The sequence below is a fragment of the Psammomys obesus genome, unplaced genomic scaffold (genome assembly GCF_907164565.1).
Source record: "Psammomys obesus unplaced genomic scaffold, mPsaObe1.curated_primary_1811, whole genome shotgun sequence".
Classification (NCBI taxonomy): domain Eukaryota; kingdom Metazoa; phylum Chordata; class Mammalia; order Rodentia; family Muridae; genus Psammomys; species Psammomys obesus.
In genome coordinates, this window is record NW_026585690.1 from 5,025,031 (window position 1) to 5,048,100 (window position 23,070).

Genomic DNA, 23,070 nt, shown 5'->3' on the forward strand with positions numbered 1-23,070 from the left:
CATGATTATTTGGGGCTTCAGTGCATGACTTTTTGGTTAACTGAATCTGTACACAAACATTTGCTTGTGTGTGTTTATATCAGAAGGAAAGCCAGATGAAGTATTTTTCTCAGTAGTCCAAGCCTGCAGTTACTGTGGGTAGAATAGCAAACATGGGGGAGGGGGATACCTACTGGCATTCTGGAATGGTCCCAAACATTATTCATAGCGACTTATCTATTAATGTAAGGATGGAGATTTAACGTAAGTGGATTACAGTGATTGAGTTGCAAGAAAACACACAAAACAACTAAGTATAGTCTGTTCTGGTGGGAACAGCAAAATGCCTGTGCTGTGAAATTGAAACTTAATCTTTTAAGCCAGTGGAGGTAAATCATTTCCTTCTCCCATGGAACAAGGGTTGTTTACTTATTCTCAGTTACCTACACTTCTTTTCATCCTAAGACAACTATTTATCAGAAAACAAGACATTCTCCATCGTGGAACAGATGTTTCATCTATTAAAACGCTGTTATTTTGCATCAAATTCTAATGTTTTACAATGCTGTGTTTGAAGTATGGAATTCCAAATGATGCTTCAGACTTTCACGTTGGTAGCTTAGGATGTTATGTGGATGGCCAAAATACATTTGTCTACCATGCTTTTTATTATCTTAGATTTATACATAAGCTACTGAATTAAAATAAGAATTGGAAATCAAAAATATGTCACATGACTAAGATTTTTTTTGAGTTAAGTAACAAAAAAATTTCTGCAGTCCATAAACAAAATAAATGCATAACTGAAAATGATTTGTTATAGAAAATACTGTTTACCTCATGATCTAATAAAATGCTCAGTTAAAAATAAAAACACCTTTTTTTCCATTCTTTTTTTAATTAATTACACTTTATTCACTTTGTATCCCCCAATAAGCCCCTACCTCCTCCTCTCCTGATCCCACCTTCCCACCCCCTTCTTCACACATGCCCCTCCCCAAGTCCACTGATAGAGGAGGTCCTCCTGTCCTTCCTTCTGATCTTAGTCTATCAGATCTCATCAGGAGTGGCTGCCTTGTCATCTTCTGTGGCCTGGTAAGGCTGCTCCCCCCTCAGGGGGAGGTGATCAAAGAGCAGGCCAATCAGATTATGTCAGAGACAGTCCCTCTTCCCATTACTAGGTAACCCACTTGGACACTGAACTGCCATGTGCTACATCTGTGCAGGGGTTCTAGGTTATCTCCATGCATGGTACTTGGTTGGAGTATGAGTCTCTGGGAAGACCCCTGTGTTCAAATTTTAAGGCACTGTTTATTGTAGGGAATTTCATTAAAATGTAAATCCTACGTCTACATTGGAACCTGGTGTCCTGCATTTCAAAAATCTCAGAAGACACCAGTAGCACAAGTACTTGTACATAGACCAGATATGTCAGTTTACATTATAAATATAAATATAAAAAAGTATTAGAAACTAAATTAAAAATTAAGAATTGATGGGTAACTTCACCAAGTATAATAGAAACTGAATACCCACAATTCCAAGATGCTCAATGTAGCTGAAGTCAATATTTGCATGTGTGGGCATATTAACACATAAACATAGAAATAACCACAGTTGGGGGCATCTTGAGTCATTTCCTTAAGAGTTTTGACAAGAAGGCAAACTGAGTGCAGTACTTTCACTTTAAAAGTCAGAATGTCAGAAGACTAGCCCTAAAGAACAATGAGGTACAACTAAGGTGCTGATATTTTACTGTCAATGGAGAATTTTTAGCATATTTTTTCTGAAAAGCTACTTAATTCCCCAGATACATTGCCACTTCCTTTTAAAAACTTCTGTTGAAGACCTTTGTTCTTTTGTCAGAAAGCCAAAGGCGGCCCTGGCCAGTCTGTACTGTTACTCCCACAGGACAGCCTTTGTGTTTCAGTATACTCTGTGATAAAATCAAAGGTCACTTTACTCTGTGCTTTACACTTTACTCTTTACAAAGTACTGTACTCTGGTGTCTGAAGCTTAATATTTCTCACAGAGATTCTGACTATTACTCGTTCTGCTCCTTCTATTTCTCCACAGTTTAATAGGCTCTTTCTCCATAGTCTATTCAGCGTCTGTAGAGTCTGCTACAAAAAAAAATGAGCACCCCAGAAGATGTTCGGAGAAAAGATCTGACGATGATTCATGGCTATCCCATGGTCTATGCTTTTGCACTCAATTGGGAAAGGATTGAGGAGTTCCAGAGCAAACCAGATGACCTTGTGATAACTACTTACCCAAAATCAGGTAAATACTGCATCCCAAATAATGAAGTCTAACCTTACCTTTTTTTTTTGACTCAAGATTTTATTTTATTTATTTTTAAATTTATTTTTTTTATTAATTACTGTTTATTCACTTTGTATCCCAGCTGCAGCCCTCTTCCTCTTCCTCTCCCTATCCCAGTCTGTCTCCCTTTTCTCTTCCCAAGCCACTCCCCCAATCCAACTGCACCTGGCTTGTATAAATTTTTTTATTCATGCATATGATGGTATTTGTTTGTATGTGGGCGACATGTGCTGTGGGTGCCCAAAAAATTGAGATGAATCCAATCTCCAGTGCTGGCATGGGGTGGGGCACCTGTTAAAGTTCAGAGGGGGGAGAGGAAAGGGACACATGATGTTATTATATTGTAATCTTAAAAGCATCTATTTATTTAAAAAATCATGAAAAAATGTGTCATGTTTACATGTGTGAGCTTCTCAAAGAATAAGTCAGTAAATAAAAACAAACCATTAAAACAAGCTGCTCATTGCTTTTTTAAATGCTGGCTTTTGTTACAGGTACTACTTGGCTTAGTGAAATTGTAGACATGGTTCTAAATGATGGAAATGTTGAAAAATGTAAGCGAGATGTTATTACTTCTAAGGTTCCAATGTTGGAACTGAGTGTCCCTGGACAAAGTATATCAGGTAAACTTAAATCTCTTGCAAATTGTAATTTTGCAAGACTATTTTCACCTAACATATTCCTGTTTATAATTACACCTAAGAAAAAAGAGAAACAGAGCAAAAATGTGTGCATAATTATAAATTAAAAACTAACTCACTGAGTTGAGTTAGTTATAAAATTATTAGTAAAATATGCATTCTCTCATCAGGGAATATACAGAAACACTATAACATTAGAAAGCAAATCAACTGTACAAATACTTTAGAAATCAATCTGGTGCTTTCTCAGACAATTAGGAATAGTGCTTCCTTAAGATCCAGCTATACCAGTCCTAGGCATATATCCAAAATATGCTCAAGTATACAACAAGGACATTTGCTCAACCATGTTCAAAGCAGCTTTATTTGTAATAACTAGCATCTGGAAACAACCCAGATGTCCCTCTGGAGTAATGGATACAGGAATGGATTCCATTTACGCAATGGAATACTACTCAGCAATTAAAAACAAGGAATTCATGAAATTTGCAGGCAAATGGTGGGATCTAGAAAAGATCATCCTCGGTGAGGTATCCCAGGAGGAGAAAGACACACAGTATATACTCACTTGTAAGTGGATACTAGACCTATAAGATAGGATAAACATACCAAAATCTGTACACCTAAAGAAGCTAAACAAGAAGAAGGACCCGGGATAAAATGATCAACCCTCACTTAGAAAGAAAAATGGGATAGACATTGTAAATAGGAGAAAACAAGAAACAAGACAGAAGTCTACCATACAGGGCCTCTGAAAGACTCTACCTAGCAGTGTATCAAAGCAGATACTGAGACTCAGAACCAAACTTGGGGCAGAGTGTACAGAATCATATGAAAAAAGGGGGAGTTAGTATGACCTGGAGAAGATAGGAGCTCCACAAGTACCAAATATATCTGGGCACAGGGGTCTTTTCTGAGGCTGATTCTCTAACCAAGGACCAGGCATGGATATAACCTAGAACCCCTGGTCAGAGGTAGCCCATGGCAGCTCACCATCCAAGTGAATTTCCCTAGGAAGGGGAACAGAGACTGTCTCTGACATGACTCAAGTGGTGGGCTCTTTGACCTTCCCCACCCTGAGGGAAGAGCAGCCTTGCTAGGTCACAGAGGAGGACATTGCAGCCAGTCCTGATGAGACCTGATAAACTAGGGTCACATGGAAGGGGAGAAGGACCTCCCTCTCAATGGACTTAGAGAAGGGCAGGAAGGAGATGAGGGAAGGATGGTGGGATTTGAAGGGAATGAAGGAGGGGGCTATAGCTGAGAAACAAAGTAAATAAATATATAATATATAAGAAGCTAAACAATATAATTAATATAAAAATATAATAATATAAAAAGTAAAGAAAGCAAATAACTTATATCAGTTCTACTAATCTTACAAAGCCAAAGGCTAAGACAGTATGAGATGTAATCATAAGAAAGTTGCCTTACATCCATCGCTTGTCCATTTCTAGCTACACCTAATTAAAGGCCCAGAATTATACATGTATTTTGACACATGAGGCATCCAAGTGTTAACAGATTGATGTATAAAAATCTTTAGGGTGATATATGGACTAAAATAACAGTGAAGAAAGGGGTTAGAGTAGGATGTGAAGCAATTTTAAAGCCGTACAGTGATGGATTAAATAAGGTGTGAAATGCTTAGAAGTTTCTTTAATTTTATTCTAAACATGGTAGGGAAGAGATTGAACGGCTTTAGGGAAGTGCGAGTCAATAAGTAGCAGTTTTTGGGTTGTTAGAGCTATACTTGGATTGACTGACAGACAGATTACCTAAGAAATGTGAGAAAAATGAATGAAAGTTGAGTCCAGTTTTATTTAGGTCAACCAAATATTCTATGAAGCCAGGTCTTTATTTGGAAACTAGGGAAGGATGTATCTGGGTAAGATTATTAATAATTCTGTATGAAATGTTAGACTTCAGGTATTGAATATTTTAAATAATCAGTTGAAAGATAAACAGCATAAATGTCCCTTGGTGGAGAGACTGTTGACCCACAAATTGTAATACAGTATCAAAATATGATGGTTATTCATTAAAAACTACCATCATGAAGAGGAGCTAGCAGAAAATCATCAAGCTAAGAAGGAATGGAAAGCATGGTCTTATAGGCAAGTGTGGAAGGTCATTTGAAGTGAAGCTAGATATAGAACACAAGATACTCCCATAAGAGTGGGAATGACCCTTCCCACTCTTCAATTTAAACAGCAGAACGTGAATCCTCTCCTGCACCAGAGATGGCTCATAGCAAGAAGGTTTGTAACTTCCTGAGGCAGGGCTCTGTTGATCCTTAGCTGCTTTCTAAAATACAAGGGAAAGATAAAAGATTGGAAATTAACAATAGCTTTAACACCACAGAAAAATATAAAATGAAATAAAAAACAAACCAAATAATGTAGACAGAGGAGTCTGGGATTACTGGTGAAGGTGCGGGTAAGGTGGAGTAGATTGCCATTGATCAGTTGAAGTTTAACCAAGAGATGTACTTAGATTTACTCTACAGACTAAGTGTTAGTACCTAGGATGTTTTCATATACTACTAGCAGTTATAATCATGATATAAAGGGCTCATTTAAACCACCCTACTTGGAAAAATGACTATGAGAGAGGATAATGAGAAAGCTTTTATGAAAGTTGAGGCAGGGACAAAGGAGAATAGGCATGGGAAAGACAGTCTGAAATTAACAGAGGGAAGCTGGTGCCTATAGATTACACTTTTCATTTGAGAGTACATTTCAGTACAGAGTAACAAGGCTGTAGCTTCTAATTTGGAGACATGAGATCCATGGTGGAATTTTGTAATTAATATCTTTAGATAAAATCCAGGACATCTAACTTCCATCTACATTTAAATATTCAGACTACAAATCATTTAATTTAGTATAAATTTATCTCCTAAAATTTATAGGAGACACAAATGAAAAATATCTGTTATTTACCTAAAACTCAAATTTAACTGGTCATCTTAGATTTTTATTTGATTTTTAAGACCATATTTCTATTGTTATAAAAGGACTTTGTTTAATAGTTCCTGTGGATCATGGAGTCCGGCCAACAAGATATTCACTGGTAAATAACATAAATAACATTCCTGTTCTTAGAGAGTTTCCATTCTAATGAATGTATATTATTGAGCAGGCATAGGCAATAAGTATGGGAACACAGGAAGTGAAAACATTTCTGATTTTTTTTCTTTCTTAAATTTTTTTGTTTTCATTTATTACAACTTATTCAATTTGTATCCTTCTGTGGCCCCCTCCATAATCTCCTCCCGATCCCGCCCTTCCTCCTACTCCCATTTCTGTTTTGTGGAAAGCTTCCCACAAAGGCTGGCATAAACATCTCTAAGCAGTCTAAGCTGGTTTTGAATTTAAGATCCTCATGCCCTAACCTCTAGAGCATTAGGGTTAAAAGATTGTGTCATGATGAGAAAGTACATGCAGTATTACATACAAGTAAGTGTTTTGTAGAACACTGGGACTAGAAGTTATATTATAAATTAAAAACAGTTAAAACAAGTGATTGTCTGGAGGTGATTAATCTGATGTAAGTTTTTTGAGAAATATATTTCCTATGCCAAAAAATAGCAAGGGTATGCTCTATTAGGAGACGGTTCAAAGATAAGAGTAGATCTAAGTGATATTGAAAAGAAAATATACATAGGACTTTAAGATTTGTAGGAAAAGATCTGAGAAAAATAGTGTGATAAAATTCCAAGTTACTAAAGTAGTGTTTTTATTCCTCATTTTGGGAATAAGAAAATGAAACTTAAGACTCTTAAGAAAGTAGTTTAAAAATATTTCACAATGTGTAAAATGATAGTAGAAATGTTAACAAAGTGAGGTAAATGCCAAACCTACAGTGTTACCTGTCTCCTGATATGAGTGCCTGGAATAAAAAAAAAATACCTGTAGCTGATTTAGAATTCATCCCCATTTAATATTGCTCAAAAATGAAAGAATGGTTGGAGGACAGTGAGCGAACTTAGCAGGAAAAAGTTATTGTTGCATAGGTAGAAGGATCTAGAAGTCTCAGTGCAAGGAAAGGATGGACTCTTGAATGTTGTCCTGTCTTCCACAAGAGTTCTATGACAGATAAATGACACCTACACACACACACACACACACACACACACACACACACACTAAAATAGCATTTACAAACATTCATGGGAAAGATGAAGAAATCTGAGCTTCTTTGATATTCTGATCTATGTTCTGAACTGAAATCTGCAGGCGTTGAACTCTTAAAAACGACTCCATCACCTCGGATTATAAAGACACATCTACCAATTGATCTACTCCCAAAATCCTTCTGGGAGAACAACTGCAAGGTATGTTGTGGGATTCAGGCCTAGCTTGCATTTATCTGTTTATCTGTCCATTTATCTATTCTTATTGTGAGAAAGAGTAGCAGGCTTTGTGACACAGAAAACTATACAAGTAAGTGCTTAGTTTTCTACTCTTCCCTCTTCTTTTCCCTCCTCACCTCTTCTGGTCTTTCCCTTATCTCCTTTCCCCTCCTCTCCTTCTGGCTTTGTTTTGTTGGTTGGTTTGAAACAGGGTATCACTATATATTCCAGGCAAATCTTGATATTGCTATTATCCTTTTATTCTTCCTTCCACAGCTCCTAAAATTCTACAATAATAGGAGTTTGCACCCTTGGAGGGTGCTACAGCCAGGATACAAAGTAAATACATTGTAATAAAATTTTTAAAATGGATAAAATATATTTACTCTCTGCTTAGTCAGAAACATCTGGTTCTCCATATGAAGGCCTTGAGTATTTCTGATCAATGTTACAGCTATTTTGTGGGTCTGATGTTTTGTTCTTAACTGTTTCTTTCATTTCTTTATGCTTTATGGTAATAGGCTTTGTCATGTTGATACATTTTTATGTTAAACTTATATTTTCTATAACTCAAAAGTTATACTAAACTAAAAAGTGAAATATATATTTTATTAGAATTTAAAAAGACTTAAAGATTTAGATGAGCCAAATTCCATAATTTATTGGTCTAAAATTTTGTTTCCTTCAGAGAAATATTATGATCCATATCTTCTAGAAGTAAGATTTCTCTGCTATATTATTTACTTATAAATAAATATTTTTCTTTATTTTTAATGCACCATCCTTTGCTTTTCTTCTTCTCTCATGTAGATGATTTATATGGCTCGAAATGCCAAAGATGTTTCTGTTTCCTATTATCATTTTGATTTAATGAATAACTTACACCCTCTTCCTGGCACCTGGAAAGAGTATCTGCAGAAATTCCTAGCTGGAAATGGTAGGTAGGCCATTAACTTAAAAATGCTAACTAGCTTTTATTTACCATCCACAGGGTCAGGGTGTGACTCCTGTAGGTGTTCTGAATTTGAAAGAGAAGTGACTTTTTGAGCATCAGCTCCATTTTTTTTTTATTCCTTAATGTGACATAAGCAAAATGTGATATAAGCAAAAAAAAAAAAAAAAAAAAAAAAAAAATCTGCCCATATTCTATACTGCTCAGGGGCCTTTGGCATACCAAGCAAAGCAGGAGCTGTTCCCAGTCAGCACACACTTAATTATGCTTCTGCAGGGTAGCAGCAGCCCAAGGATGCACAACCAGTGTCCATGCCAGTACTGGTCTATGAGAATGTGGAGCTACAGAAGTTAAAAAAAAAACAAAAACAAAAACAAAAACAACATAGTGACCCATAGGGCAATGCATCTGTAAGACTGATGAGTACCCAAGTACTAGTCCAGAGGAACTTGCTGGCACTAGTGTGTAGGACTCCTGGGGTCTCAAGAAAACACGCTCAAGTTGGCATTTCTGATGACTTCCACGTGATCACTTTCAAGCTGCAGCGTACGTGAAGTGCCCATCATCCAGAGCTACCTTATTTTCGAGAATTAAAGATAGAAATGTTTTGATTAAGGATAACACAACTGTCAGTTGCCAAATATATTCATCTACAAGGAGTATAGCTAATGGCTGTTAGTAGAACAAAATACTGTGTCCATGTGTATCATGATGTCACCATATTCCTGTAGAGATGTGAAATGCCCTATCAGAAATTAAATTTAAGTTTAAACGTGAAATAGAATAAAATCTTATTAAATTTAAATAATTTATTTTCTTTAATTTTTTTTAAGTCAGAATGTTTAAGTTCAACACATTCAGGAATTGCTTCCCCATCCTCAGTTTTTGTTCATCATTAGATCTGTTATACATGTTGTATCTTAAATATTTAGATTCACACTTGCTACTCTGTTATGTAAGAAATCTTCCGTGGGCTTTAGCATAACTCAATGGCAGCCAATCAACTCTTACCTGAAATGCTCCCTTTGTAATTTATGCTTTAAAAGTTAATTATATGCTCACAACTATAATCCCAGCACTCAGGGAATCAGAGGCAGCTGGATCTCTGTGAGTTCAAGGCCAGCCTGGCTACAAAGTGAATCTAGGACAGCCAGGGCTACCATGTCTTAACGCCTCCCCCCCCCAAAAAAAAAGGTGATTGTACATCTATAAGTGACTAATTTTAACTTTTTGAAAATTGATCATATATTTTTAGCTTCTTTGATATCTGTATCCCACAAAATGTCTTTGTAACTGACTTATCCTTAAAATTATTTTGATCTGATGAACACTTTTAAAGGTACTATTTTTTCCTGTTTTAGTGCCCTATGGTTCATGGTTCAATCATGTTAAGACTTGGTGGGAAAAGAAGAAAGGGTATCCATTACTGTTTTTGTATTACGAAGATATGAAACAGGTAACATATTAGATATTTATTTCAAAAATTGTGCATACTGTGTCATAGGAAAATAATTAAATTGTAGTTTTCAAGTTAAATTTGGAGTCCAAAATGCAATAGCTGTTTTCTTTTTTCTCTTTATTAATTATAGTTTATTCACTTTGTTTGTTTTATTTTATTTTATTTTATTTTTATTTTGCCTTTTTTTTTAATTTTATTTTTCTTTTTAGTTACATTTTGTTAACTCTGTGTCCCAGCTGTATCCGGCTCCCTCATTCCCTCCCCAACCCCACACTCCCTCCCTGGTCTCCTCCCTGCCCTTTTCCAAGTCCACCCCCTGTATCTCCCTCCCTCCTCCCCTCCCAAGCCCACCCTCTCTCCCCCTTTTCCACACACACCCATCCCCCAATCCACTGATAGGAGCAGTCTTCCTCCCCTTCCTTCTAATCCTATTCTATCAGGTCTCATCAGGACTGTCTTCATTCTTACTCTATGTCCTGGTAATGCTGCTCCCCCCTCAAGGGGAGGTGATCAAAGAGCAGGCCAATCAGTTCACCTCAGAGACAGTCCCTCTTCCCATTACTATGGAACCCACTTGGACACTGAACTGCCATGGGCTACATCTGTGCAGGGGTTCTAGGTTATCTCCATCAATGGTTTTTGGTTTAGTATCAGTCTCAGAAAAGACCCCTGTGCCCAGATTTTTTTTACTCTGTTGCTCTCCTTGTGGAGCTCCTGTCCTCTCTAAGTCTTACTATTTTCCACATTTTTCATAAGATTCCCTGTGCTCTGCCCAAAGGTTGGCCATAAGCCTCAGCATCGCTTTGATACCCTGCAGGATAGAGCCTTTCAGAGGCCCTCTATGACAGGCACTTGTCCTGTTCCCTGTTTTCTCCTTCTTCTGATATCCATCCTCTTTGTCTTTCTGAATGGGGATTGAGTACTTTAGCCAAAGTCCTCCCCCTTGTTAGTCTTTTTAGGTGTACATATTTCAGTAGGTTTATCCTATATTATATGTCTAATATCCACTTATGAGTGAGTATATACCATGTTTGTCTTTCTGCTTCTGGGATATCTCACTCAGGATGATCTTTTTCAGTTCTCACCATTTACCTGCAAATTTCCTTTTTTTTTACTTGTTATTTTATTGCTGAGTAATATTCCATTGTGTAGATGTACCACAGTTTCTGCATCCATTCTTCAGTTGAGGGACATCTGGGTTGTTTCCAGCTTCTGGCTATTACAAATAAAGCTGTACAAACATGGTCGAGCAAATGTTCTTGTTGTGTACTTGAGCATCTTTTGGATATATGCCTAGGAGTGGTATAGCTGGATTTTGAGGAAGCGCTAGTCCTAATTGTAATAACTATTTTCTTATTACTCATATCTCTTATCTGCAAGTCTATCAGATCAGTAATCACTTTGCAATGTTGAAATCATTTATCTATATTTGTTTCTTTCTTCTTTTAGTGAGTATGTGATTTTCAACTATTGTTTCACCCATAAATTCTCTCCTAGACTTACCAGGATATCACACTTACAATTTTGCACTTAGTATCTGTATATCCACCCACTGACTGCTTTCCTTTTTAATTGCTTGCTATAGTTCGACCTTCACTCCTTTATTAAGGTTTTCCACAAATATTTATTTGTGAGTAATTCCCACATGTATATGTATATTCATAACTTTCTAAATTGAATTGCAAACTCATGTTGGAATTAATTTAACGTGTTCAAAAGCACACTTAATTTGTTTTGTTCTCAATCATGTCACACTTTACAACTTTTATTTTCTTCTTTCGATGTTGACTTTATTTTTCTTTTTAGTTTTCCAACATTTCAGTTAGATTGTAAGACTACTATAATTAGAGTCTATCCTTCATGCATTCTAGACTTTGGGTTGAGTCATATGCTTTGTCTTTTGTATCTTTCAAATGTTTCTCTTGAACTTTTTCATTGTATCAATTTTGTTTTTTTTTCAATTTACCTAGTCTCTGTGTGGTAAGTTTGTTCAATATTACTGCAATGTTCTTTGCCACTATGCTAGACTTTTCTACCAAAAGTGGACAATCCTTTCTATTCTCAATCACCATTTAAAATTCACAGACATGTTTCTTTGTTTGAAAAGGTCCAGATATACAATTCAGAACACCTTTCAATTCTCAAATCCATGATGGAAACAAAAATACTGTCAATTTTGAAACTAAACTTATAGTACTGAATATGGTTTTCCCCTTAGAGACTGTGGCTCAGTAGTCATATATAAAAAGAACCTTTGATAAATGTGATTATTTGCACAATTGATTGAATGTAGGAGCCCAAATATTAGTGGCGGCAGTAAGCCCTTGTGTATGGTGAATGTACTTACAGGAAACCCTGGGGAATTTCTCATATTTTACCTCTAGTAATCTGAAATTTCCACTATTTTCATATTGTAGTTAGTTTGTAGCCTAAAAGAGAATCCAAATAACTCATTCTGAATGATGTCCTATATTATCCTTGGAAGAACTTCTGTCCTCATTAAGTTGATGTTATTTATTCAGAGGGACATATACTGGTCAATTCCTGGACCATCTCAACCAGCTGGAATATCCAAACATTTGTTAATCTCCTTGAAATCTGTTAAATACATTATTTTTATTAGAAAGTGTTTTGCTCGTTGTCATATAGTCACTTTTAGACAATGTTTTATAAAAAATATAATATAAGAATAGTAAGAAGGAGTAGAGTACATACCAAGAGTAAACACTCTAAATATCTAAGTTAATATGTAATGTATGAATATATTTTGTATATATAGGTATGTATGTATGTATGTATGCATATAGTTTGGGTCTTGTTTCTTGAGGATATGTTGCAGAGGAAGATTCAATGAGCTCTTCTTTCATGATAATCTGTCTGAGACTGCTTTTTTCTACACATCCTGGAAATATTACCAAAACTTCCCTTAAAGGAAATCCCTTGCCAATACATACATGTGTGTATATAGGCACACATACAGCTAATAATGTGTTTTTAAAAGTTGTTGTTTTCCCAGTTAATATAAGTATAGTTCAACTTCTTCACCAAGATATCCTAAAATGTTATCATTTTTCCCAATTCATTTTAATACAATTTTATTTTATTTAAGTTTATTTACTTTACATCCCAAGGGTACCCCTCTCTCCTCTCTTCCCCCTCCCTTTTCATCCCCTTCCCCTCTTTGTTTCTCCCAAGAAAAGGGGAGCCCCCTCCTCCCACATCAGCCCTCCCCGAGTGTGTCTGTCTGTGCACAAGAGTGAATGGGCTGTCAAAGGCCAGTGGATCCAGCCTGGTCCCTGGAAGCTGGAGTTAAGGGAGGTTATGAGCTACCCTGTGAGGAGACTGGGGACCATGCTTAGGTCCTCTGGAGGAGAGTGAGTGCTCTTCACTGAGCTGTCTCCCCAGCTCATTCTTTTCTTTGTTGAACTAGAGTCTTTCAGTGCAGCACAGCAGACCTTGAATTTGTAATCTTTCTTCCTTCGGCCACCTCGCTGCTGAGGTTTGTATCTCTAAACTAAACCAGAAGAACGTAATTATAAAATCTGACTCATTTTGTAAATTACATGAGTGGTTTACACGTTTGCCATTTCCTTGCATTTATGGTTTAACTCACTGACAGAACCCAAAGGAAGAAATAAAGAAGATCGCCAGCTTCCTAGGCAAGACTCTGGATGAAGAGATCTTGGACAGGATTATCCACCACACCTCTTTTGAAATGATGAAGGACAACCCCCTGGTCAATTACACCCATCTGTCCACAGCCGTGATGGATCACAGCAAGTCTCCTTTCATGAGAAAAGGTATAATTTTTCTGAGTGTAATTCCTGCCTTTAGTTTCTTACAAAAAACCAGGTCTATCTTTTATTTAACTTTTTAAAGCTTCAGTTCTTCATAAGGAATCAATGAAAACTAAAAACACTCAGTCAACCGTTGCTTTATTAGATTCATTCATTTTTAACTTTTTCTTTTGTCTCAAAAGTGAAATCTTTTTTTAAATTTAAATTTATTTTTGTTATTATTAGTTACATTTCATTAACTCTGTATCCTAGCTGTATCCTGTTCCCACTCCTTTATTCTCTCCCAATCCTACCCTCCCTCCCTCATCTCCTCCCTGCCCCTTTCCAAATCCACTGATTGGGGAGGACCTCCTCCCCTTTCATCTGAGCATGTTTTATCAGGTGTGTTCAGGACTGGCTGCAAAGTCCTCCGCTGTGGCCTATCAGGACTGCTTCTCCTTTGTGGGGTAGGGAGGTCAAAGAGCCTGCCATTGAGTTCCTCTCAAAAATAGATTTTATTAGTTACACTTTATTCACTTTGTATCCCCCCATAAGCCCCTATCTTCTCCCACATAATCTCACCTTCCCTTCCCTTCTTCACACATGCCCCTCTCCAAGTCCCCTGATTGGGGAGGTCCCCTCTCTTTCCTTCTGATCTTAGTCTATCAGATCTCATCAGAGTGGATGCATTGTCATCTTCTGTGGCCTGGTAAGGCTGCTCCCCTTTCAGGGGGAGGTGATCAAAGAGCAGGCCAATCAGTTTATGTCAGAGGCAGTCCCTCTTCCCATTACTATGGAGCCCACTTGGACACTGAACTGCCATGGGCTACATCTGTGCAGGGGTTCTAGGTTATCTCCATGCCTGGTACTTGGTTGGAGTATGAGTCTCTGGAAAGACTCCTGTGTTCAAATGTTCTGGTTCTGTTGCTCTCCTTGTGGAGTTCCTGTCCTCTCCAGATCTTACTGTTTCCCACTTAAGTGGGAAATAGATGCACTCTTATAGGCTCCTTGTGACTACGTTGTTTCTTCAAACATTCCAAGTCAGATGTTTTTCTTAAGATGGCACAGGTGTTTTATATGTTTGGCTTTATTGTTATTCTCATTTAAGGCACAAATAATGTAGAAATCTTGTGAATTAGGGACAAGTGTCTTCCAATGATCAAAGAATATTCATTTATAAATTTCAGGAAATTAAACTCATCTGGTGCCCACTCATCTGTGCCTTCAAATGTGCTGTTACTGTTGAACATTGAGGTATAATTACAGGACTGTGTGGAAAAAAATCTCTTCTATGAAATAGTATACTACCTGAGAAATTACATAAGAACATTATATCTCTCAAGATAACTTTTGAAATATGAATTCTGTGCTTAGTTATTAGCCTGTTTTTATCAATGATATTTAGTTTTTAAATGACGATCTATACAGTCATATTTATTCAACATGAGATTATTTTTAAAAGTTTATCAGACAATTTTGTACCAATATAAATGAATATACATCAGTCACCCTTGTTCCAAATTTGAATAAAACTAGTAACACTTTTTTGTGTTCTTTTATATTACAAATTATCTTTGAATCCTAATAAAGTGTTTTTCAAATTCATTCCCTAAGTATCCAGGCTTTCCCTTGGTCCATACTATTTTTTTCTATTCAATTAATGTTTATTCTTTCATGTGTTCTTGTTACTTTTAGGTGTTGTTGGTGACTGGAAAAATTACTTCACTGTGGCCCAAAATGAAGAATTTGATGCCATCTTTAAGAAGGAAATGTCTGACACATCACTTAAGTTCTGCACAGACATTTAGAGTGTTTAAACTGCAACTTGAATATATGATTTTTTGAAATAGTAGCTTGACTGGAAAGTCAAATGGGATGGTGAAGGGGAAATAAATGTGCCTTCAAAACACTGATGAAATATGTCCTACACATTGCTCAGCAAGTAATATTCCAAATTATCTAGAGCCAAGGTCCTTTATCATCTTATTTTAGAGGACACTTGCATAGATTGCTAGGTGACTACTGAATTGATAAAGAATAGTTTGGTGATTCTTGAAGAAAATTCTCAGGCTGAGTTTATGATAACACGGATTGTAACCTGTTCTGTGGCATGGAGCTTGCATTCATGTTCTTGAGAACCATATTTCAAAGAAGACTGTACTTTCCCACTCAGTCTCCCATGTAGCAGTATTTGGAGTTGTGTTCCTTTGCTGTTGGAACAGTCTGCATGCTTGCACACGGACTGCATTATCTTCACTTGTCCTGGTTTCCATTTCCTGAGTATCTGACGTGGGCACTGTCCTCCCAGGTTTTCCTACTGTTGTGAGTCAGCACTCATCCTTTGTCACGATTCTTCTTGCATAGCATAGTTCATGTCCCAGGTCTAGAAGCTGAGGTTTTGGAAATATTCTCTGTATTTTAAGAATTACTTTATTTTGTTTAGAACTCTCCCCTTGAAATGGGAGCTTATCTCTCAGATCCTATGCAGGGGCTACAATCAACCCGGCCTCATGGAGGGTCTTCTCAACTGATTGTTTTGAATGTCTCAGAAGCATCTGTTGTGTGCTAATCAGTTTACTTGGGCCCGAGTGTATAAGGATTCAACCATAGAGCTTTCATTTCACAAGATGAAATTATCACTGCAACTGAAATCTATCCAACCTAGCGTCCAAGGGAGAGTTTCTAGACTGAGAACCACATCTCCTCTATCCAGAGAGAGGAAAGGGATACAGAGAAGGGCCACATGGATAGATGTTTCCATAAACTATTTGTTTCTCATTCCAGATTTGTCTTGGACATGGTTATGCATGACTTCTTGTGTGAAAATGTTCTCTGCCTGTTGATCACATCAACCTGTCAAATTGCATGCAAACCTGTCTGCAAACTAAAGCTGGTTGATGCATTCAGGATTTCTCTGTTACCTATTCAAGGGATGGAGGTCCCATTTACATTGTAGACACAATCTCAACCACAGTCGAGATGAGAAGGGTTGAAATATTTGTGCTTTTACACACAACCTCAGTCGAGATGAGAAGCGGTTGAAGTATTCATATTTTTACAAGTGAGTCTTAGCTACAACAGGTCCCTGATCAAGCCCAGCAAAGAAAGTTTTCCAGTGTAAGTGTAATTCCCTAGAAAACACATCTCTGGTTTAGGGAGATAGCTGTTTCATAGAAGTTATGAAACGTGTGTACTAATGCTTAGAAATACCTTGTAGAAGTTAATTTAGAATATTTGGAGGAAATAAAAAATAATTCCACTTTCTAGGTTACTCTTCTGAAGAAAAAATATTAAGCTCAGACAGGCATATAGAGCATCAAGTTACTTAAAAACAATAAACATCAAACTATGTGTTATAATGCATTGCCTGAAGTACTAGTTCAATGAGATAATTTCTACTTTCCTTTTTGGGAATTAATTATTTTATTAAACTCTTTTCAACAATGATAGCTTTGTAAGCTTGAACTATTTGGGGGCTATTTTAAGTATAGAATGAAAAAAGTAAAATGTAGACTTTACTTTTCAATGATCTTTGTATCTTTTTCTAGCATCTAAAACACTGCCACTAAGTTAATTTACAATGCTTTTGTTTTGTGTTGTTTTACTAATTTCCACAAAAGTTCTATTCTATTTTTTTCAACTGAATTTCTATAATGTAAAAACAGTGATAGAAAGTAACAATGGAAAGTTTCATTAAGCACTTCATGAGCTGTTTATTTTTAAAAGTTCATCACAACTAGATGAGCCTTGCCTGAGTAGACTTTCAAAGGGTCTGCTAGCTGTCCCCTTTCTCCCAGCCTTGCTGTGATGAGATCTGTTTCTGACTTGTCTCTGTCCCTCACCCTACCTGATAAAGTTTCATACTTTGAAGGTTTTGAAGGCTGAGTATTATGTCATATAATTGTCAACATGATTGTTGGACTAACCTAGATCTGTGTTCTTGGGCAATAGTCATATCTCTCTTTCTTTTTAAGGTGGGGACTATGTTGTTTTTTTTTTCATTTTGAAACAAATGTATCTATAACAAATAGCCACATCTCTTGTGAAACCCAACCTTTCCTCATTGGTTTACAAAAGGAAATAATTTCATAATTACTATGAAATTAGATAATAGAATATATTTTAATTTGAAATTAAGACATACAATAAATCTTTTAATGATTTATTTTATTTGTGTTTCTCTGTTCATGCCACATATGTGCAGGTACACAAAAAGAACAGAAGAAGATGTTAGATGTCCTGGAGCTGGAATAACAGGCAGTTGTATAACCCTACATGAGTAGTTAGAATAATAATCGCTGGAAGAGCACCAAGCTCCATTAATTGTTGAGCCATCCTCTAGACCCAGAATGGTGGACTTCTCAAATTTTATTGTTATATTGTTTATATCATAGATCATCCCGTACTGTCATACAGAAAAAAATACCACATTAATTTTACATGAAATGTAACTTAAAGATTCAAATATATATGGTGCCTAATATATATATATATTCATTACAAAAATAAAGTAAGAGGGCCACAGATGACAATGTAAAAGTTCCAAGCTAAAGTCAGTATGAAATCTCTTTAGCTTCAGGGAAATTTCCTGATAACCTATAATTAGATTTATGATTGATATTTCTTTATCAACAGTATCATATGTCATCAACATGTCACCCACATTTTGTGCTTGTTCAGAGTTTGAAGTAACAGTGACAATGACAATAGCATTGTTCAAACTTGTATAGGCTAATTCAAATTCACAGTGTTGATATGAAAGCTTATTTATTAGAAAGGAATGTCTCTGATGAAATTTGCACTACCTCAACAAAAGTTTAACAAGGCAATTTTGCAATGAAGTATATTAGCTACTGACTGTCCTCTGTAGTGTTCTTTTCTATTCATGCACAATCTGTCATAAATTTTATGGAGAAACTTCTTTCTCAAGTTGGAATATAGCAAACATAAAAAGAATAAAGAAATGAAATAGTGCCTTATACTTTGCATTCCTATATCCATTCCTTCAGACCCAAACTGCTATGCATTTTAGAAGCTCTGCAAAGCAAAAGAAATTCTCATCTTTCCCCCTGGAGGTTCTGACTAAGAAACTCTAGAATGAGGCCACACGTTCTGTGTTTTATATAATCGCTTCAAGTGGCTCAGTGGCAGTATTACCTAATACCACTTCCCTTTTCCATATGACTGCCCCATAGGTCAAACACAAAAACGTAAAATGAGAAAAGCAGGCAAAACCCGAAACCAATTTTTTAATATACTTAAAAGATAAAGGAGCTTGGCGAGTCAAAGCTCAACACAGGGTCCTTTCCAAGTATGCAATGAGTTTCAAAAAAACCAAATGGGCAAGTTTTCAGTACAGCCTGCTCTCTGTGTGACCCAATAACTAGGATAATTACTATGTATTGGGTTCTTCTTTGAAGATTTCTTTTGTTATTTCCCTAGAAATTAATCCTTTAACTGTACAATAGGTAAGTTTCTGATGAGACCAGTGTACATGAAAACTATGCCTCCAAGGTGTTTGCCATGCATTGTTTTGTGATCCTATTTTAAGGCGTACATCTGAATTGCAGTGTTTTTCTGCCATAAAAATATATAAGAAATGTGAACAGGAAAGCATAAGTAGCTAAATTAGTAGATATGTGAAGTATATTCAATGCATTATGATGTTCTCATTATGCGCACCACTTTATAACTACATGGGCACCTAGGTCCATAAAGCCAGCTGTAATTTCCTTCAGCAATCACCCCTGCACAGCGGTTTATTTATATAATTACAGAAATCTTAGCTAAATTAGGACAATTTCAAGGACAGTAAGTAAACCCGAGTTAATTTTCAACTTGCTTACTAATTTACTGATTAGCGTCTTTTAGCTTCCCTTCTTCCTCTGACATGTGCCCCTCGTATGATTCCTGGCTTATACAGTCTTCTCAGTCTCTGTGAAGAAGCCTAAGTTCTGCTGATAAAGGCCAAGGACAACCTGCTGATAGCAGGGATCCTTGCAGTGTCCTGGCAGGTCACCAGACCTCCAGGGAGTCCTGTTCCTCCAGCATGGCTCGAAGTCAAAGACAGTTTGACTTTATAGTTGAGGCTGAAGGCCAGGATTGCAGGATCATCACTGGCAAAAATGGCAAAGGAAGGTAATATGGTGGGGAGTCATAGTTTCCTTAATCATGTGTAAATCAAGAGAAATGACACATGTACTTTGAAAAAAAGCATAGAATCATAGTATTGAGCAAGCCATAGGAACAAGCCAGTAAGCAGCACCCTTTATGTGGCCTCTGTGTCATTTTCTGTCTCCAATTCCCTGCCTGAACTGAGTTCCACCCTTGGATTCCTTCAATGGACTGTGATTCAGTATATATCTCCAAATAAACTCTTTTCTTCAGAAGTCACTTTTGATCATGATGGAGCAGTAACCTTAACTAAAACATACCTTATTTTGTGACTTACACGTCTATCATCTTAATAAGATCAAGAAATATTCTTTTTTAAGGTCTGGAAAGAAATGTCTCAATGGATAGAGTATCTGCTGCACATGTATGAAGAACTCAGTTCAGATTCTCAGCTCTGTATAAACAAGAAGTGGACACATAATGCCCACCTGTAAACCCCAGCACTGAGAGGGCTGATGCCGAGCCTTGCTAAACAGCCATTCTCACTGAAATAGTAAGTTCCATATTTAGTGATACAGACCTTGTCTCAAAAACTCATGTAGAAAGTAGTTCAGAAAGACATCTGACCTTTCACATGCACATACAGAACAAACCACCTCTGAATACATGCATACATATGTGCCCATTTACCACACACATATACATGTACGTGCATAAAAAGTACCTTATTAGTATTAAACTTTAAGTAACTTTCTTTAGGTTTTCTGAAGTTGAATAGGAGGAGAAAGGAGCAGACCCTACTCTAGTTATGAAATATTCACTTGGCTGGAAAAATAATTCTTGACTCACTTAAATTACCAAGAATATATCTAGCTACCCCTAACAAGAATTATAACATTTAAGAAAATATTGTAGATTATGGTGATGATAGCAAGTCACATCTGCTAGGTATGTTTGCTTAAGAATGGAGGGAGTTCTAGTCAGCTCTGTTTCCTCTTCTTATACTTCTTCTAAGCATTTTCCTGTTCTGCTGTGTTTCTGTCTGGGTAACAATACATATTCACTGTGGACTTGCTCCACATTAAAATTCCAGCAAGTAAACTGACCACTCCACATCAAGGCCACTCTAAATAAATTCATTTCTCTAAAAACTCCAAAAGTTTGTCTTCCGACTTATTTTCAACTAGTAGTAAAGATTCTGGCTTCTTTCTTGCTACACTAACTCCAGAACCGTCTATATAGCATAAAAATGTGTTATGCAAGCATAATATTATGCAAACAGACAAGAGGATACATTCCCGAAGGGAATCAGCTTCCTGGAAGTCCCTAGCAAGAAACGTAACATGGCCGTCTAAGCCAAAAAGATGTATTTTTTTTACTATTAATTACACTTTATTCATTTTTGTATTCCCCCATAAGCCCCTCCTTCCTCCCCTCCGGATCCTACCCTCCCTCCCCCTTCCTCATGCATGCCCCTCTCCAAGTCCACTGATAGGGGAGGTCCTCTTCTCCTTCCTTCTGATCTTAGTCTATCAGTTCTAAGTCCCACGCTGATTTGGTTACAAGACTGGAATTGATGAGCTCCATTTTTGCTGTTTCTCTATGATTCTTGAAACAGTACAATTAACTATTCAATGAAACATTTCTAATAGATCACTAAAAGCTTTAGCAAATAAGAGTAGAAGGAAAATAAAATTTTAGGAGAGGTAATAAATCAGATTCAGCATCAGGAATTCCTTGTGGAAAAACCAAACATTGTAGGTAGTAAAAGGACAAGAGTTTTAGAGCTTTCTAAAGAAAATGTTTAATCAGGATCTGTTAGGATAAATGCTCTGGATATTCCCACTGCAGTAAAGCTACTACAAAACCATTACCTAACATAGGTATTTATAATGAGGCAGAAAGAAGATAGGCAAACATAGGAGGTCAAAAAGTTTTGTATTATTCTATAAGTTTTATGGACAGGCTAGCTCAAGCATCTTAAGGAAAGATTGTAAATCTTTAGCAAGCCAAACAGAAAATATTCCCCTCAGTGCTTACCTCTAGGGGAGTTGTAAATCTTTAGCTGACCTAGTTCAGAGGATTATTAACAACTCCTAATTAACTAACAATAAACTATGTAAACATACCACAAGTTTAACAAGTCCTTGGCCCTCTACTAGCTAAATTGGCAAACAAGTCACTAGTTCTATGTTTGCTCTGCTTAAAAGGCTGTTAAGCCAAGATTTTTTGTAGACACTGCTTCTACCAGGTTACTCTTTCAGTTAAAATATAAACTTTGTAAATGTTCCGGGGGATATGTCAACTTTAAGGTGCTTCTTTGTAAGATTACTATAAAAGTGTTGGCTTGACTTCAGTAAAGCGCAGAAGATCCAAACCAATACCACCTGGTGTGGGTCTGATGGTCATTTGGCCTATCTGTCCCTTCCTGATATCTGAATTCTCTGATTCTCCCACGGACGCAGGGTTTTTATTTTTAGGTGTTTCATGGTTGACTACTTTGTATTGGATAGACAATTAGGGTGCTTACACTTGGGAGAGGTGAATTCTCCTCTTTTTAAAAAATTCCTTATTAATTACACTTTATTTACTTTGTATCGCCCATGCGGTTTCCTCCCTCCCCCAGTACCAATCCCTCCCTTCCTCCACCCTCTGTATGCATGCCCTTCCCTAAGTCCACTGATATGGGAGGTCTTCTAATTACAGGTTATTCACTTTGATTCCCACTTGTAGCTCCTTCCCTCTTCCTCTCCCATTCCCACTCTCTGTCCCTCTTCTCCCTGCCCTCTCCAAGTCCACTGATAGGGGAGGTCCTCCTCCCCTTACATCTGATCCTAGTCTATCAGGTCTCATCAGAAGTGGCTGCATTGTCTTTCTCTGTGGCCTGGTAAGGCTGCAAACCCCTGAGGAAGAGGTGATTAAAGAGCATGTCAATCAGTTTATGTCAGAGACAGTCCCTGTTCTGATTACTGGAACCCACTTGGACACTGAGATGCCATGGGCTACATCTGTGCAGGGGTTCTAGGTTATCTCCATGAATAGTCCTTGGTTGGAGTATCCATCCCAGAAAACACCCCTATGTCCAGATTTTTTTGGTTCTGTTGGCCTCCTTGTGGAGCTCCTGACACCTCCAGGTATTTTATCTACATCTACTTTTATGAGATTCCCTTCACTCTGCCCAAAGTTTGGCTATGAGTCTCAGTATCTGCTTTGATATGCTGCAAATAGAGTCTTTCAGAGGCCCTGTATAGAAGGCTTCTGTCCTGTTCCCAGTTTTCTGCCTTTTCTGATGTCCATCCTCTTTGCCTTTGTGAATGAGGAATGACAATTTTACCCAGAGTCCTCCTTCTTGATTAGCTTCTTTTGATATACAGATTTTAGCATGTTTATTCTATGTCTAATAACCACTTATGAGTGAATATATACCCTGAGTGTCTTTCTGTTTCTGGGATACCTCACTCAGGATG

General features: G+C 37.0%; 1 protein-coding gene across 1 annotated transcript; it reads left to right on the forward strand.

Moving 5' to 3' along the window:
* The first annotated feature begins 1,930 nt into the window (after positions 1 to 1,930).
* Positions 1,931 to 17,654, forward strand: LOC129668277 (sulfotransferase 1B1). The gene is made up of 7 exons (XM_055596217.1): positions 1,931 to 2,262; positions 2,799 to 2,927; positions 7,187 to 7,284; positions 8,113 to 8,239; positions 9,616 to 9,710; positions 13,333 to 13,513; positions 15,185 to 17,654. The coding sequence occupies exons 1-7, from the start codon at positions 2,115 to 2,117 to the stop codon at positions 15,295 to 15,297; spliced, it is 891 nt and encodes a 296-aa protein (XP_055452192.1). The 5' UTR covers positions 1,931 to 2,114; the 3' UTR covers positions 15,298 to 17,654.
* Positions 17,655 to 23,070: the final 5,416 nt, after the last annotated feature.

Coding starts and splice junctions, on each gene's coding strand:
- LOC129668277 (XM_055596217.1), top strand. CDS start 2,115: ATGAGCACCCCAGAAGATGTTCGGAGAAAAGATCTGACGATGATTCAT. Junction 2,928..7,186: donor CCCTGGACAAAGTATATCAG/GTAAACTTAAAT, acceptor TGAAATCTGCAG/GCGTTGAACTCTTAAAAACG. Junction 13,514..15,184: donor GTCTCCTTTCATGAGAAAAG/GTATAATTTTTC, acceptor TGTTACTTTTAG/GTGTTGTTGGTGACTGGAAA.